This window comes from Dryobates pubescens, chromosome Z, assembly GCF_014839835.1.
Source record: "Dryobates pubescens isolate bDryPub1 chromosome Z, bDryPub1.pri, whole genome shotgun sequence".
Lineage (NCBI taxonomy): Eukaryota > Metazoa > Chordata > Aves > Piciformes > Picidae > Dryobates > Dryobates pubescens.
This window is the reverse complement of record NC_071657.1, coordinates 4659198-4673414: the sequence shown is the minus strand read 5'-3', so window position 1 is coordinate 4673414 and position 14217 is coordinate 4659198. Positions and strand designations below refer to the sequence as shown.

The 14217-nt window shown below is 46.7% G+C and overlaps 1 protein-coding gene across 1 annotated transcript; it reads right to left on the bottom strand.

The window, feature by feature from the left end:
- Window positions 1–12413: 12413 nt before the first annotated feature.
- Window positions 12414–13730, bottom strand: LOC128899483 (inositol 1,4,5-trisphosphate receptor-interacting protein-like 1). The gene has a single exon (XM_054178830.1). It carries the CDS (start codon window positions 13728–13730, stop codon window positions 12414–12416), a length of 1317 nt encoding a protein of 438 aa, XP_054034805.1.
- Between the last annotated feature and the right edge of the window lie 487 nt (window positions 13731–14217).

The following is a 14217-nucleotide window of genomic DNA, read 5'->3' as shown; positions in this document are numbered from 1 at the left end:
ATGGTTGGGGGCTTCCCAGGTGTCTTGACTCATTGAATATGTCTCTGGGATGTGTGAGAATCAAATTGTTTGACTTGCCCTCACTAAGAGAGTGGGAAAGTATCAAGTTCTCCCCCCCTTTATGTCTTTGAAGACACAAACTTGCACAACCATCAGTAAGTATTCCTCCTTCTCCACCAGCAAGCAGTCACTATTCCACATGTTCAACACCTGAATTCTTTTTTATGAGATTCTATTTATTTATTTCTTAGGGGTGTTAACCAAGCATATTTGTTTGTTGGTTGTTTCTTCCTCATGGATGCCAACCAACTGTAGTCATGATGCATGGGTTTGTGATATGTGGAACTGTAAATGCTGGCTAGAAAAGCAGGAAATAGCATAGCCTGGGCCCATTCAACTCTACTGCTAAGAGGTCACTGTGATGTAAAGCACATGTGGGAGAATGATAATTTTTACTCCGCTTTGGTGCACTGATGGAAGTAAACAGAGCCGTTCTGCTTAACAAGGGAAATGAGCACACTCCAGGACTTTTCAAATAAATGATGTGAATGAGACTCTGTGTTGCCAGAAAGCAGAATGAAAGAACAACTGAACTATTCTGTTCTGTCATCTCCTTGGGTATTTTGCTATTAAACCCCAGAAGCCTTACTCGGCTGTTATGAAGAAGAATATGGAAATACCTCAGACAGCGGTTGCTGAATTTCTTGCTGTGTAGGGGAGAAGAGTAGAAGAGCTCTCATTTAAATAGAATCTTGGCCGTTCTTGCAATTTTCAGGTACTTTCAGCTGGAATCTTCCCCTTTATTTCTGTGCTATAAAGCTTTATTAAGCCTTTATAAAGCGATTATTATTTCAATTGTTCTCAAAATTTCTGAATCTCCATTTTATGCTAATCCAATTCTAATACTTGTTGTAATGATAACAGTGAAATAGGAACCTTAGGAGCAGAAATTACTTTCTCCATCAAGCTTGCAAAATGAAGCAGAAAACTTCAGCAAACGAGTTAGGGCTGTGACATGTGTAGCACATACGTGCCAGAAGTGAGACTTCACCTGAAGTTCAAAGCCTCTTTAGGCGCCCTTCATTTTGTGGTGGGTTGAAATTAACGCCCCAAACATTCACTTTGCCAGACCAGCTCAGCTGGAAGCAAATGAAAGCTGTATTTCCAGGCCAACCTACAATCTCCCATGGAATGCAATTAATATATACAAATATACAATATTTACAATATTTTACAGATATTTACAATTAACAAACAACACGAGAAGCCTGTGGTCAAGAGACCAGGGAAGCTGTCTCTCTGCCCCTCCCACCCCCTCCGGGCTACAACCTCCCTTCAGGTAGTTGTAGAGAGCAATAAGGTCTCTCCTGAGCCTTCTCTTCTCCAGGCTAAACCATCCCAGCTCCCTCAGCCTCTCCTCGTAGGGCTTGTGCTCGAGGCCTCTCCCCAGCCTCATTGCCCTTCTCTGGACACCTTCAAGAGTCTCAATGTCCTTCTTAAATTTAGAATTATCTTTATTTCCCTTTTCAATTGTCAATTTATTGACATTTTCCTACTTTTCTGATCAAAATCTGTAACAAAATTGTAAAGATATAGCCTGAAACTACCACACATCCAGAAAAAAGGGTTGAATAGAACAAGAAAGAATTGTCATCTGGTTTAGAATGCATGAGAAAGGTGGAGAAGTCTGCAGAAATTTAAATAGAAACTATCAGGGATCCATAAACAGAGTTCACAGTTCTGGGAAAAAATGGGGTTCCTGCATTTTCAAGCCATATGATTTATAAGGTGCTGTGAGTTCCTTCCACCCTGTTGAAGCCACTGTTCTGAGGGCAGCTGCTGGGTATGTGCAGAGTGCAGGAGTTCTTAGCTGACCAATTGCACGCTGCCTAGAGCAGAACAAGAACACCCATGTGTGCCAAGAACAGCATCCTCACGTTGTCACCCCTGCATTGGAACATGCTGCAGAAGCCACCTCCTTGACGTGCTGACACCTCTTACTGGGAAAAGATTTTAGCTTCTATATCTGGTTGGATTTTACTGCTTGGTTGATAGCAAAGACTATAAAAACAGCCACTCTTAGATATAAGGGGGTGGGGGTAGGGCTGCTGGGGGCTTCTGTTTCTGTTAGCTACTTCTTCTGCCTAGGACTTTGGTGTAAGGATGCTGCTAAGCGTATACTCAGGACTTCTGTTAGCTGCTTCATCTGTTAAGGGCTTCTGGGACTTCTGTAAGTGGGACTCTAAGAATATGTAATGCAAGGGATTCTACAACACAGCAATAAAGGTCTTCTGGGAGGACTTCTCAGGTTCTCTGCTCTCTGCTTTTCTGGAACACTGCTGCAACGGGGTTCATGCCTTCATTGATCACCCAACGGACTCTGCATCAGGAGACCACCACCCCCCGACCTTGCCCCTCCCCCAAATGGAATTGTTACTACTTATCTGCCTGTAGCACGTTGGGATGGATGCCTGACATTGGAACTACAGGCAGGGTATATTGAACTTTCAGTCATTTTTTGTAGTAACCCTGGTGATGATTTGGAATACTCTCAGGCTTCTCGTCTTTCTAATGAATAGCATAGGAGTTCGGGAGATTGCTTGCCAGAAAAGTGTTGAATGCAGTCCCAAGGAGTCTAAACAAATATAAACCCTGTTCAGATGAATTTTCCTAGATTTCAGAACTGTGTATAGTACTGGCTGGAGGGCTGAGCCCAGAGAGTAGTGGTGAATGGTGCCAGATCCAGCTGGAGGCCAGTCACTAGTGGTGTCCCCCAGGGACCAGTGCTGGGCCCCGTCCTGTTCAATATCTTTATTGATGATCTGGATGAGGGGATTGAGTGCATCATCAGTAAATTTGCAGATGACACCAAGCTGGGGGCAGGAGCTGATCTGTTAGAGGGTGGGAGAGCTCTGCAGAGGGACCTTGACAGGCTGGACAGATGGGCAGAATTCAACAGGATGACATTCAGTAAGTCCAAGTGGCGGGTGCTGCACTTTGGCCACAACCCCATGCAGTGCTACAGGCTGGGGTCAGAAAGCAGCCAGGCAGAAAGGGACCTGGGGGTACTGATTGACAGCTGGCTGAACAGGAGCCAGTAGTGTGCCTAGGTGGCCAAGAAGGCCAATGGCATCCTGGCCTCTATCAGAAATAGTGTGGCCAGCAGGAGCAGGGAAGTCATTGTGCCCCTGTACTCTGCACTGGTTAGGCCCCACCTTGAGTCCTGTGTCCAGTTCTGGGCCCCTCAGTTTAAGAAGGACGTTGAGACACTTGAATGTGTCCAGAGAAGGGCAGCGAGGCTGGGGAAAGGCCTCGAGCACAGCCCTGTGAGGAGAGGCTGAGGGAGCTGGGATTGTTTAGCCTGGAGAAGAGGAGGCTGGGGGGAGAGCTTCTTGCTCTCTACATCTACCTGAAGGGAGGTTGTAGGCAGGTGGGGGTTGGTCTCTTCTCCCGAGCAACCAGCACCAGAACAAGGGGACACAGTCTCAAGCTGTGCCAGGGGATGTTTAGACTCAAGGTGAGGAGAAAGTTCTTCCCAGAGAGAGTCAATAGCCATTGGGATGTGCTGCCCAGGGAGGTGGTGGAGTCACCGTCCCTGGAGGTCTTCAAGAGGAGATTGGACGTGGCACTCGGTGCCATGGTTTAGTAGTCATGAGATCTTGGGTGACAGGTTGGACTTGATGATCATTGAGGTCTTTTCCAACCTTATTGACTCTATGATTCTGTGATTCTATGCCTACAAATGTATACACTCTACCCTACGTGTAACTATCAAAAAAAGAAAAGGGAAAAAAAAAGGTGTTGCATAAATAAGCCAGGTTAGGATTTTATTCTTAGTTTGGAGAAAACCCACTTTTGTTAATACCAAAATGCTCAAGAGAAGCTGTACCTTTTTATTCTATAATGTACTTTCAATAAGAGTTTAATGCTATGGACTCAAAAAACCCACCTATGGTTTAGTTGATTAGGTGGTGTTGGATGATGGGTTGGACACCATGATCTCGAAGGTCTCTTCCAAGCTGGTTTATTCTATTCTAATATTCTCATTCTAAATTGCTCTGCTTAGTTTCTTGGAGGTTTTGTGTGTCTGTGTGTTTTGTTGTTGTTTGTTTTGGGGGGGGTTGTGTGTTGGGTTTTTTTCATTGTGATTTGGTCTGGGGTTTTTGTTTGTTTGTTTGTGGGGACTGTTTTCTGTTTTGTTCACATTTGGTGGGTTGGTTGGTTTGGTTTAGGTTTAAACCTTGTGCAGTTTTTTTATTTCTATTGAGTATGTAAAGCTTTAGCCAAAACAGGTATTTGACTCAGGCCATCTGCTTCAAAGAGAATGCTTAAAATGATTGTCAAAAGGTTCAACTGCTCTGTTTTCCAATTACTCTTCCTTTTTTTATGTCCTTCCATAGATGTAAAATTTAGCTTTATGCTTGGCCTAGGCAAGGCAGACAAGGTGTGAAGCATGAGGACTGAACACCAGTAATGATATCTGTTTTCCACTGTGTAGTTATTTATCTTACTGTGAGATGGTGTGGGGCTGTTTGGGGTTGGTTTGGGTTTTTTGCAGATTGAATTACCCTGCTCAACAGCTCATCCTGTCAAGGAGTGCCTTGACAAATCTAGGATTTGTTTCAGACAAACTGAGACACAATCAGATTTTAATCCTCTACCAAACTGAACATCAACTGTCAACTGTCAGCTCCTGTTCTGTGTTTGTAAAGATCAGTTTGTGGAAGTTATCGATTTCTTTCTCACTCTCCCTAATGCTTCTTAAGCTACTCACCTCTTCCCTGAGCTCCATCACATCATTCTGGAGCAGTGCCAACCAGCGAAGCAGGTCAAAAACCCGCTCACACTGCACACACCCATAGTCAGTGTTGCCCCCTGTTGCCAGTGAAAGGCTGTGGCATTCCTCACAACCTATGGCCTGGATGCCAATATCCATTTTGGTGGGTGCAGAGAGCACAGTCTTCCTCCTGCAAGTAGCCACCATCATGCCTTCAGTAAAAGTGAAGCACCTTGTGTCCTGCCCACACGCCCTGCTTCTGGAAGAGGACATTGTCCTGACTCAGGTGCAGGACCTTGCACTTGGCCTTTTTGAACCTCATGAGATTCATCTGATTGTCTGGGTCCCTCTGGATGACATCCCATTGCCTAAGCACATCAACCACACCACTCAGCTTGGTATCGTTTGTAACCTTGCTGGGGGTGCACTTGATCCCACTCTCTAGATCATTGATGATGCTATTGAACAGCACTTGTCTCAGTACAGACCCTTGATGGACACCACTTATCCCCTGTGTCCCTCAAGCCGTTGAGACAGCAAAGTTTTTTTGAAGGAGACAGAAGCCTGGGCCACATTCCTACTTTTCTCCTTCTTCACTGGGACATTGTCTATGCCAATGGCAGCAGCACTATGTTTGTATCCCTCAGAAATGAAGACAGGTCAAATCTGAAGAAAGGCAAACGGGACAAGGCCATACTAAGGTTCTGCATGAAACACACTAAGGTCCTACTTGCTTAGGAAATGAATCTTGTGTAAAAAGGCACAATTTCAATTGCTCCTTTGGAACTGAGCATGTTAACATAAACTTAGGGTTTAACTTTGCCTGGATTTTGTGTTACCTGGAGGTGTTTTCATTTCATTTCCCTGTCAGCAGCAGCATTTTTTAGAAACATACAGAAAAAATAACCTAAAAACTCAGCTAGAATTAAACAGCTCCTTGCTCTTGGGACTTATGGGAAGATTTCTAGCCTTCAACAGCACAGCCAGTTCTCCAAGGCAGATTCTCAGCTAAAATAAACCTACCATTTCTGCAGTTCCTGACAGTGAGTTAAACACGCAATATTTTATGCTAAAAAGCTATTCCTACCTCTATTCATCAATTAAATAGCTTTGCTAATATTTTTACTTTGACATCTGGCATTTTCATCTATTCCTTTGGAGTCTAATGAATGCTGCTTTAGAAGCAGTTTACAGAGCATTCCATTATGGTGTGAAATGGCAAATGAGGAACCTTTTGAAAGGGAAGACACTGTCCATTTCTCCTAGATAAATTCAGTTCTCGCAAACTGAGAAACGTCCTCCCTGACTCCTGAAACACCCAGAAAGCTAGTCAGCAGAGTGGCCACTCTGTTGTCCTTTTAATGATAGACAGTAGTGAATATTTGAATAGCTTAGCTATTATTTTTATTAAAGTGAGCTTTAGAGCTTTGTAGGATGGACTTGTGCAAACAGATCCAAAGCTTTGCTTGGCAGTGAGCAAGCAGAAGAGGTAGAAATTATTAGGTCAGAATCGCTTATCTCTAGGAAAAGGAAGAAAACTAAAAGACCCAGTGATGAATCTCTAAGGCACTTTGTCATATTGAGTAACAAATAGGTGGGAAGGAAAGCCATTACCACAGTCTGCTGAGTAAGCAATTGGACAATGCCATCAGAGCCTATAGCAAAGCAGCAATGTAAGTAAACATGCTGCAGCATGCATTATACTAGAGTAATCCTCCTGTATTGTCAGGATGTAAAGCTCAGTTAGCACTAAAAACAAGTAGGAGAGGAAGAGTTACAATGCAGAAGACTTCTGGGAGAGGGAAAAATAACAAGAAGAAGAGAAAACTAGAAAAAAATCTGAAAATAAAACCAGAAACAAACTCCAACCTCCTGAGATTAGCTAAGGTGTTTAAATTAGTTCCCCTCAGAAGGAAACCTATCTATACCCAGGTAGCATTCCCCATGTAAGAGTTTCTCTTCAGCAAGTGATGGTTGGTATATAGGTCATAACTGAACATGACAGTTAAATATATCAGGGGGAAAAAAGAGAGAGAGATGATAGAGGAGAGCCAAGCAATGTCTGTTTTCCATACTGAGGTAATTTTCATATTGATACTTGGGCTACTGGAATTTAGCAGCTGTTCACAATATACTGTCTATAATAGTTGAAGACTCTGCCCCCAAACCAAAATCAGGTGTCCTCCAATGACAGCAGTTCAGATACAGTTAATTTTGAACAAAATCAAGTCAATCTCTTGTTTGCCTACCTATCTTTTTATGTGCATTTGACACCCTTTTCCTTGACAGGTTAGTGTTTAAACCATGGAGTGCTGATTCAGTGCTGTAGCACAGTAGACCAGAAAGAGTGCTCAAGTCCAGTGCCTCCATCAAAGGAAGCAAATGAAAGCCAAATGATCTGACTCCATCAGCCATCAGGACACGACTGATGTGTCCTTGCTCCAGTTTTGTAGCTGAGCAGTAGAAAGCTGACAAGGCAGCAAGAGACAGCAAAGTATCTTTCTATCACCCTGCTTTACAGTCTGTCTTGTAAGACGTTCACAGTTTTCTGTTATCAAAAGTGACTGGGCAAATCTTTAAGTTCTGATAAATCAGATTCATAAGGAAGCAATCTTTTTAAATGAATGAAGGTCAGTGCAGATGAAAGGCACAAACAGAGATGAAGGCTTGCGATGGGATGAGCGAACTAAGCACTCAGAAATGGAAGGATCGCTTGGTTTGGGACCAGAGCTTGTTGTTCAAATACAACAAGTCCATCTCAGAAATGTTCATGGAACTATGCTGAATTATAGTCCACACCAAAACCTATGGGAAGAGACAAACCAAGCTTTTTGGGCGCAAGACATGGAGACCGCAAACAAAACCAGCTTGGTGTCTGTTGGCGTCTCAGTCAGGTAATGAAGTAACCGGACAGGAATAAAAGCTATCATGGCAGCATTCCATTTGCCATCAAAGAATCAATGAAACAGCAGCATGAATCCATATCTCTCAGCAGTACTAAGAGACACAATTAGAGAGGAAAAAGAAAAGCCAAAAGGGTGCAGGAAATCAGCATTCAAAGGCTGGGTGATAGCTATGTTATTCTAAAGGTTCTCTCTGCCTGCTGAATTTCCATGGCTTCTTATGCCCTGTACCAGAAAAGTAAAACATTCATCATCATCATGAGCACTGAAAATCAAAGGGCTGAAATGACTGGGATAATAAGAGATATTGTTGGTTTTCCCTTGCTTCTCAGTTTTGTGCTAATGGTGGAAGGTGCCCCGTATCCCTTTCTCAGGTATAGTCTCAGGAGACAAGGTGGACAAGGATGGAGCCCCCTGTCCACTCCCTGTGTGGAACACAGATTATTTGTGCAATAACCATGTTCAAGGAAAGATGTATGCAAACCTGTGGACAACATGCCTGGCCAGAAGCTTCAGATATGTTCACAGGCACATTCATACACAAACTAGACGGCACCTACAGACAGGCTTTGCTCTTTCAAAGAAGGATAGAAAATCTTCACTGTCAGCTTTCTACTTCTTCATTTGCCACACATAAAAATTCACCTTGCTATCTTACTGTGTCAGAAGAAATGAAGTTGTTGTTGCCTTTGGAAAACACCTTTGAGGTCTTTGATTCCAACCACTAAGCTAACACTAGCAAGTCTGATGCTAAACCATGTCCCTTAGCACAGCATCTACACACCTTTTAAACACCTGCAGTGCTGGGGATTCAGCCATTGCTTCCTCGGGCAGGCTGTTCCAGTGCTTGCTATCTCTTTCAGTTAAGAGCTTCCCTGTAATATCCTGTCTAAACCTCCCCTGCTGCAACACAAGGCCACCTTGCTGCAACCTCATTTCAGTTAGTTTTGGAGAGCAATGAGATCTCCCCCAAGCCTCCTTTCCACTTTCCACCTCCATAGACTTGTGTATGTCTAAATGGTGCAAGAGATCACTAACCATCTCCTCTTGGGTTGTGGGGGCTTTCATTCTGCTCCCCATCGCTCTCTTCCAGCTCATGGGTCTGCTAGCCACTAAACTACTGCTCTTAGTACTGAAGACTGAAGTAAAGAAGGCATTGAGTACCTCAAAGGCTCATCCTTTAGCACTATGTTCCCCCCTGCATCCAAGCAAGGATGGAGATCCTCCTTCATCCTTCATTGGTTTCTCGTCTTCAACAGCTGAAGGCAGGTTGATTTCTAGCTGCTCTTTGGTCCTTCTAATTTTCACCATGCATAACCCCATGACAATCTTGTAGTCTTCCTGAGTGGCCTGGCCCTTCTTCCAGCGGCCATAGCCACTCCTTTGTTTCTCTGACTTGCAAAAACCCCTCTCTCTTCAGCCCTGCTGGCCTTCTTCCTTGGGACTCAGCTTCAGGCACACGTGGGCAGCCTGTTGCTGTGCCTTCAGAATTACCTCCTTGAACAATGCCCACCCTTCCTTGACTCCCTGTCCCTTCAAAACCGCCTCGGAATGGACTCTGTCAGACAAACAGTTTCCAAAAGATGTCAAGGTCTGCCTGCTGGAAGTCCAGGGTTGCAGTTCTGCTGACCCCCGCCTCAGAGTACTCGCAGGACCCATTGCAGGGAACAATGAGCTGCTTTGTTTTCACTACTCCAATCTAAGTCATTGCCCATGCTGGGAACAGCAACTGAGTCAATCTTACAGTACCAAAATTAACATCTTGTTCACTTTTAAGGATTGACATGTGAGAATGATAAGAATTGCAGTTTGGATGAAATTAGAAGAGCTCTGTTCAAAGGCTGCATTTGGCCCTACGAGGAAAGAGACTCTTCCCCACTTTCTGTCAGAGGCCCTATTATAGCCTTATGCTCTCCCTAGGGAGAAACTAAACCTTGACTCAGTAGGGAGCACCTTTTAGAGCTGCTTCTTGTGCTGTGGCTCTCGCTATTCCTACGAGGTATGGTAAAACATTAGATTCACGACAAATTTCTGGAGACTGCAAGAGCACTCTGAGAACCTCACCGGAGAGAGTTTCTGAGATGACAGTATTCTTTCCTTGCCATATAATCCTCATTTTGGTTAGAAACTCCAGCTAAGCCAAAAATTGAGCAAAGTGGCAAAGAGGGTGTGACCATTCAAATCAAACTGGGATAGAGCCTTTGCCAGGACAGGACACCTGGATTGTCTCCAAACCATCAAATACATCTCCAGGTTTTCAAGAGGCACTGTTCTGGCCAAAGTCTTGCAGGGCAAGTACAGAGTTAGAAGAGATCTAGCATCCTGTCCAAGAGGGGCGAAAGCAGAATCATCAGGCACAAGTGTTCAGGAAGATTGCTCCACAGGTAAGACATTGTGAGGTTTTCTTCCTTCTCTGCTATGCTAAGAGGTCTGTAGGAACACAAAACCTCATGCTTTTGTTATCTGGGTAACTATCTGAACCATGTTTAATCCCTGATAATGTTTCTTTTTTTCAACTGCCCCACATTCCCAATGGTTGCCACCTTACCAAGTGCTTTGCCCTCAGTTTCCAGAGCCCCAGTGTCCCATTCTAACTTGAAGCATGCTGTCTGAAATGGGGGTTTCATGCACTCATGTAAAGGGCACGTTACTGCAATGCTTATCAAACGTGCTTATTAAGTGCTGCTAGAAGCTGAAACAAGCAGATGAAGAGGTTCTGGGGCACTGTTGAATAAAACGGTGCCCACCAAAGACTTTTTAAACCTCAGTGCAGAGCAAGTAGGACTCATGTTGGCACAGACAGGGTGAAGCCTCTCTGCCAGCTCCACATGTAAGCTGGTAAGCTCATCTGCTGCGAGGACTTTTAGCCCTAGTGTCTACCTGCAAGAAGGACACTTTGTCCGAGCTTGCCACCAAGGGCTGCATTGCCTCCACCGGAGCTTCCCCCAAAGCATGCAGCCATCCAGGTGTCTGGCTGCAGAGAGTCTCACAGCCTCTCGCTGGAAGTAGATGGAAGTTGAGGAAGTGCCTGTGTGAGGTGAGAGAACTTGGGCTACATGCTGCGACTGGTGGTAGAGCTAAGACAGAGCACCCCATGCAGTGCTACAGGCTGGGGTGGGAGTGGCTGGAGAGTGGCCAGGCAGAGAGGGACCTGGGGGTACTGGTCGACGGTAGGCTGAACACGAGCCTGCAGTGTGCCCAGGTGGCCAAGAGGGCCAATGGCATCCTGGCCAGGATCAGGAACAGAGTGGCCAGCAGGAGCAGGGAGGTCATTGTGCCCCTGTACACTGCAGTGGTTAGGCTCCACCTTGAGTCCTGTGTCCAGTTCTGGGCCCCTCTGTTTAGGAAGGATGTTGACTTGCTGGAACGTGTCCAGAGAAGGGCAACAAAGTTGGTGAGGGGCTTGGAACGCAAACCCTATGAGGAGAGGCTGAGGGAGCTGGGGTTGCTTACCATGGAGAAGAGGAGGCTCAGGGGAGACCTTCTTGCTCTCTACAACTACCTGAAGGGAGGTTGTGGACAGGTGGAGGTTGGTCTCTTCTCCCAGGCAACCAGCACCAGAAGAAGAGGACACAGTCTCAGGCTGCACCAGGGGAGGTTGAGGCTGGAGGTTAGGAAGAAATTCTACACAGAGAGAGTGATTGCCCATTGGAATGGGCTGCCTGGGAAGGTGGTGGAATCACCATCACTGGAGGTGTTTAGGAGGAGACTTGATAGGGTGCTTGGTCGCATGGTTTAGTTGATTACGTGGTGTTGGATAATGGGTTGGACGCGATGATCTCGAAGGTCTCTTCCAACCTGGACTATTCTATTCTAGTCTATTCTGTAAATAGGCTGAGGGACACAATAGAGTGGGAGCAAGAGACAGACTGCTGGATGCATGCTTTGAGCTTTCCAAGGCAGGTGCATGCACAGCTAATAGGAAAAGCCCAGGATCAAAGGGATTCTGCATCCCTCCCCCATCAGGATGTTCACAGGGCTCCAGTGGTAAGCAATCAGTGGCCACCTGTCCCAGTAGTGGAGGCAAGTGAACCCTCTCCCTGCCCACCATGCCTTCCTAGGTGCAAGTACACAATAGGTGTGGGGCTCTGGAGGTGAGGAGCAGGCAGTGGGCAGTGTGGGTGTCAATTGATACACACCAGAGGAGTCAGGACTACCAGAAAAGAGTGACTTCACATATCCTAACCAGTGCATACATAATGTACTGGCTGGGGCAAAGTATTATGGACCTTGAAGTTCAGATCAAAGATCTTGTAGCTCACTGGCATTGCCCAAGGAAAATGCCATAGGGGTTCCAAGGCCTTGCTTTGCTTATGACTCCCCAGGAATGGCCAAGGAGACACACTTCACACTTCCTGCCTGCACAGCTGCAGATTGCAAAGCTGCAGAGGGATAGAATTTCTTGCAATTATTCCATGGTACAGCCATGGAGACCTGTTAGGGAGCCTTAGTTACAGAATCACTGAAAACACAGCCCTCCACATCAGCTCTTCTGCCAACGTGCTCAGCCCACTCTGTAGGAACTGAGCAGTCAGCGACCTATGCCCACATTTCCCAACAAAATGAAGCACAGGCACAGATGGAGCAGTTGCTCAAACACTCTGATTATTCATCTCAAAGGCAACAATTATTTCCAACTGTGGACAGAGGAGCGATGCTGGAAGGCATGGACACCATAGAAGAGCTGACATTCACTGTCCAGATGGTGACACACAGCTGTGGTGTCCATGACATCAGTCTGGGAGCCTTTTCATGAGGTCCTTCTGAAGCTGCTCACACAGTCTCAATGCCCTGGGATGGACATATGGATTCTTCAACACATGCTGCAGTATGTTAAATGGCTCAGACTGTTGGAAGTGTTCGGGCAAGATGATCTCCTCAGGCATGTTTTTATTGCCAAAGAAGAAATGGTTGAGCTGTTTCTGTTCCAGACAGTGGTGCAGGAAGTTTAGAATATCCACCACCTGCCAGAAGCAGCCCCTTCTGCACCAGCTGGGCAAAGGTCTGGTGTTCAGGAAGTGCATGACAATTGTCTTCAAGGTGTAGGGAGAGAATTCCATGCCCTTCAGCATGCGGGTGCAGAGATGCAGGCATCTGAGATGGAAACTGCCCTGTGGCACCTGGCTGGTCATATGGCTGAAGAACTTGCTCTCTGCCACAGCGTAGCTCAGTTGCCATATTGTGCTGCGGATGTAGGTGTCATTTGCACTGTGGCTGGTGAGGAAGATGTCTGTACATCCCAGCTGCACCCCAAAGAGCACCTCAATGCAGAGGCGACTTCCAGAGCCGCTTGTCAGCCTCAGCTGGCAGGTGCGTTGGCTGTATGGCAGCACCTCCATCTTGTAGTGACGAGCCCGAGGCAATGCCACGCAGGCTTGCTTCACCAACCTCCGGAACCAGAGGGCAAGTTTCTCCACATCTAGGTACAACTCGGTGCAGAGGAAGTCCAGCATATATGGTGGCCGATTTTTCATGCGCACGTGATGCTTGGGGCTGTGGATGAAGCACAGCATGTTCCGGACCCTGCAGGCACATTCCAGCACCACACGGATGCGGTAGTCCCTGGCTGGAATCCGCCCCAACGTGGCAAGCTCCCGGTGGAAGCTGTGCCCAGCAGGGGGCTCCAGGGGCACAAGCAGTTGGTAGACAGCGTCGTCTGCCTCACAGGGACTCCAGCCTTCGAAGGCGCTGCCCACACCTATGGCAGGCTGCAGCACTGGCACGAAACTATTTGAGAGGCGCGTTCGCAGGAATCGCAGGAGGTCATCCACCAGCTCCTTCACTACCCTGCTCCTGGACATCATTATCTGCCCAGGCCACTCAATGCACCCCGAAGTAATCCTGTTTCCTTGCTGCTTATTTTCCACACCTTCTCTATCACTGCCTTCCTCTTCTTCCTTGTCCTTCTTGTCTGTGTTGTTGTCCAAGATCTCCTTCTCGCTGCCACCAGAGTCTGCTTCAGGCCTTGTTTTCCTGAGCCACCGCCAGAGCCAAAACAGGAGGATAAGGACTCCAGCAATGGCAGCAAAGAGCACAGCTCCCCAGGTCATGATGCTCTGCTCCTCAGGGCTCTGCTGCATGATCATGGGCACCAGGTTCCTGCGCAGTTGGCTTCTCCTCTCCATCTCCTCCATCAGGCGAGTCATCTCCTCGTTCATCTCCTGCTCCTGCTCCTCCATGCGCTTCCAAGCAGCCTCATCCAGCTTCTCAAGAACCTTCCCTGAGTACAGGAGGAGGCCTTGCAGAAGCAAAGTGAGGAACTTTGGAGCAGCCATGGCCTGCAGGAGAAGGGAGAGAAGGGATTCAGTGGGGCTGGGAAGGAGGGAATTAGTGGTGGAGACCAAGCACAGGAGCAGCAAAGTATGGGTACAGGTAGGGCCTCAAGGGCTGCAGGCATCTGGCATGCTGCAAGGGTCTACATCCAGCCCAGCATCAGCAGCACCCAGCTCAGGGTGCTCCTGTGAGCACCTGCTGTGTCAGTGCAGGGTGATGCCTCCTACCCCCCAGGGAGCTACCTCTCATCCACCCTCCCCTCCT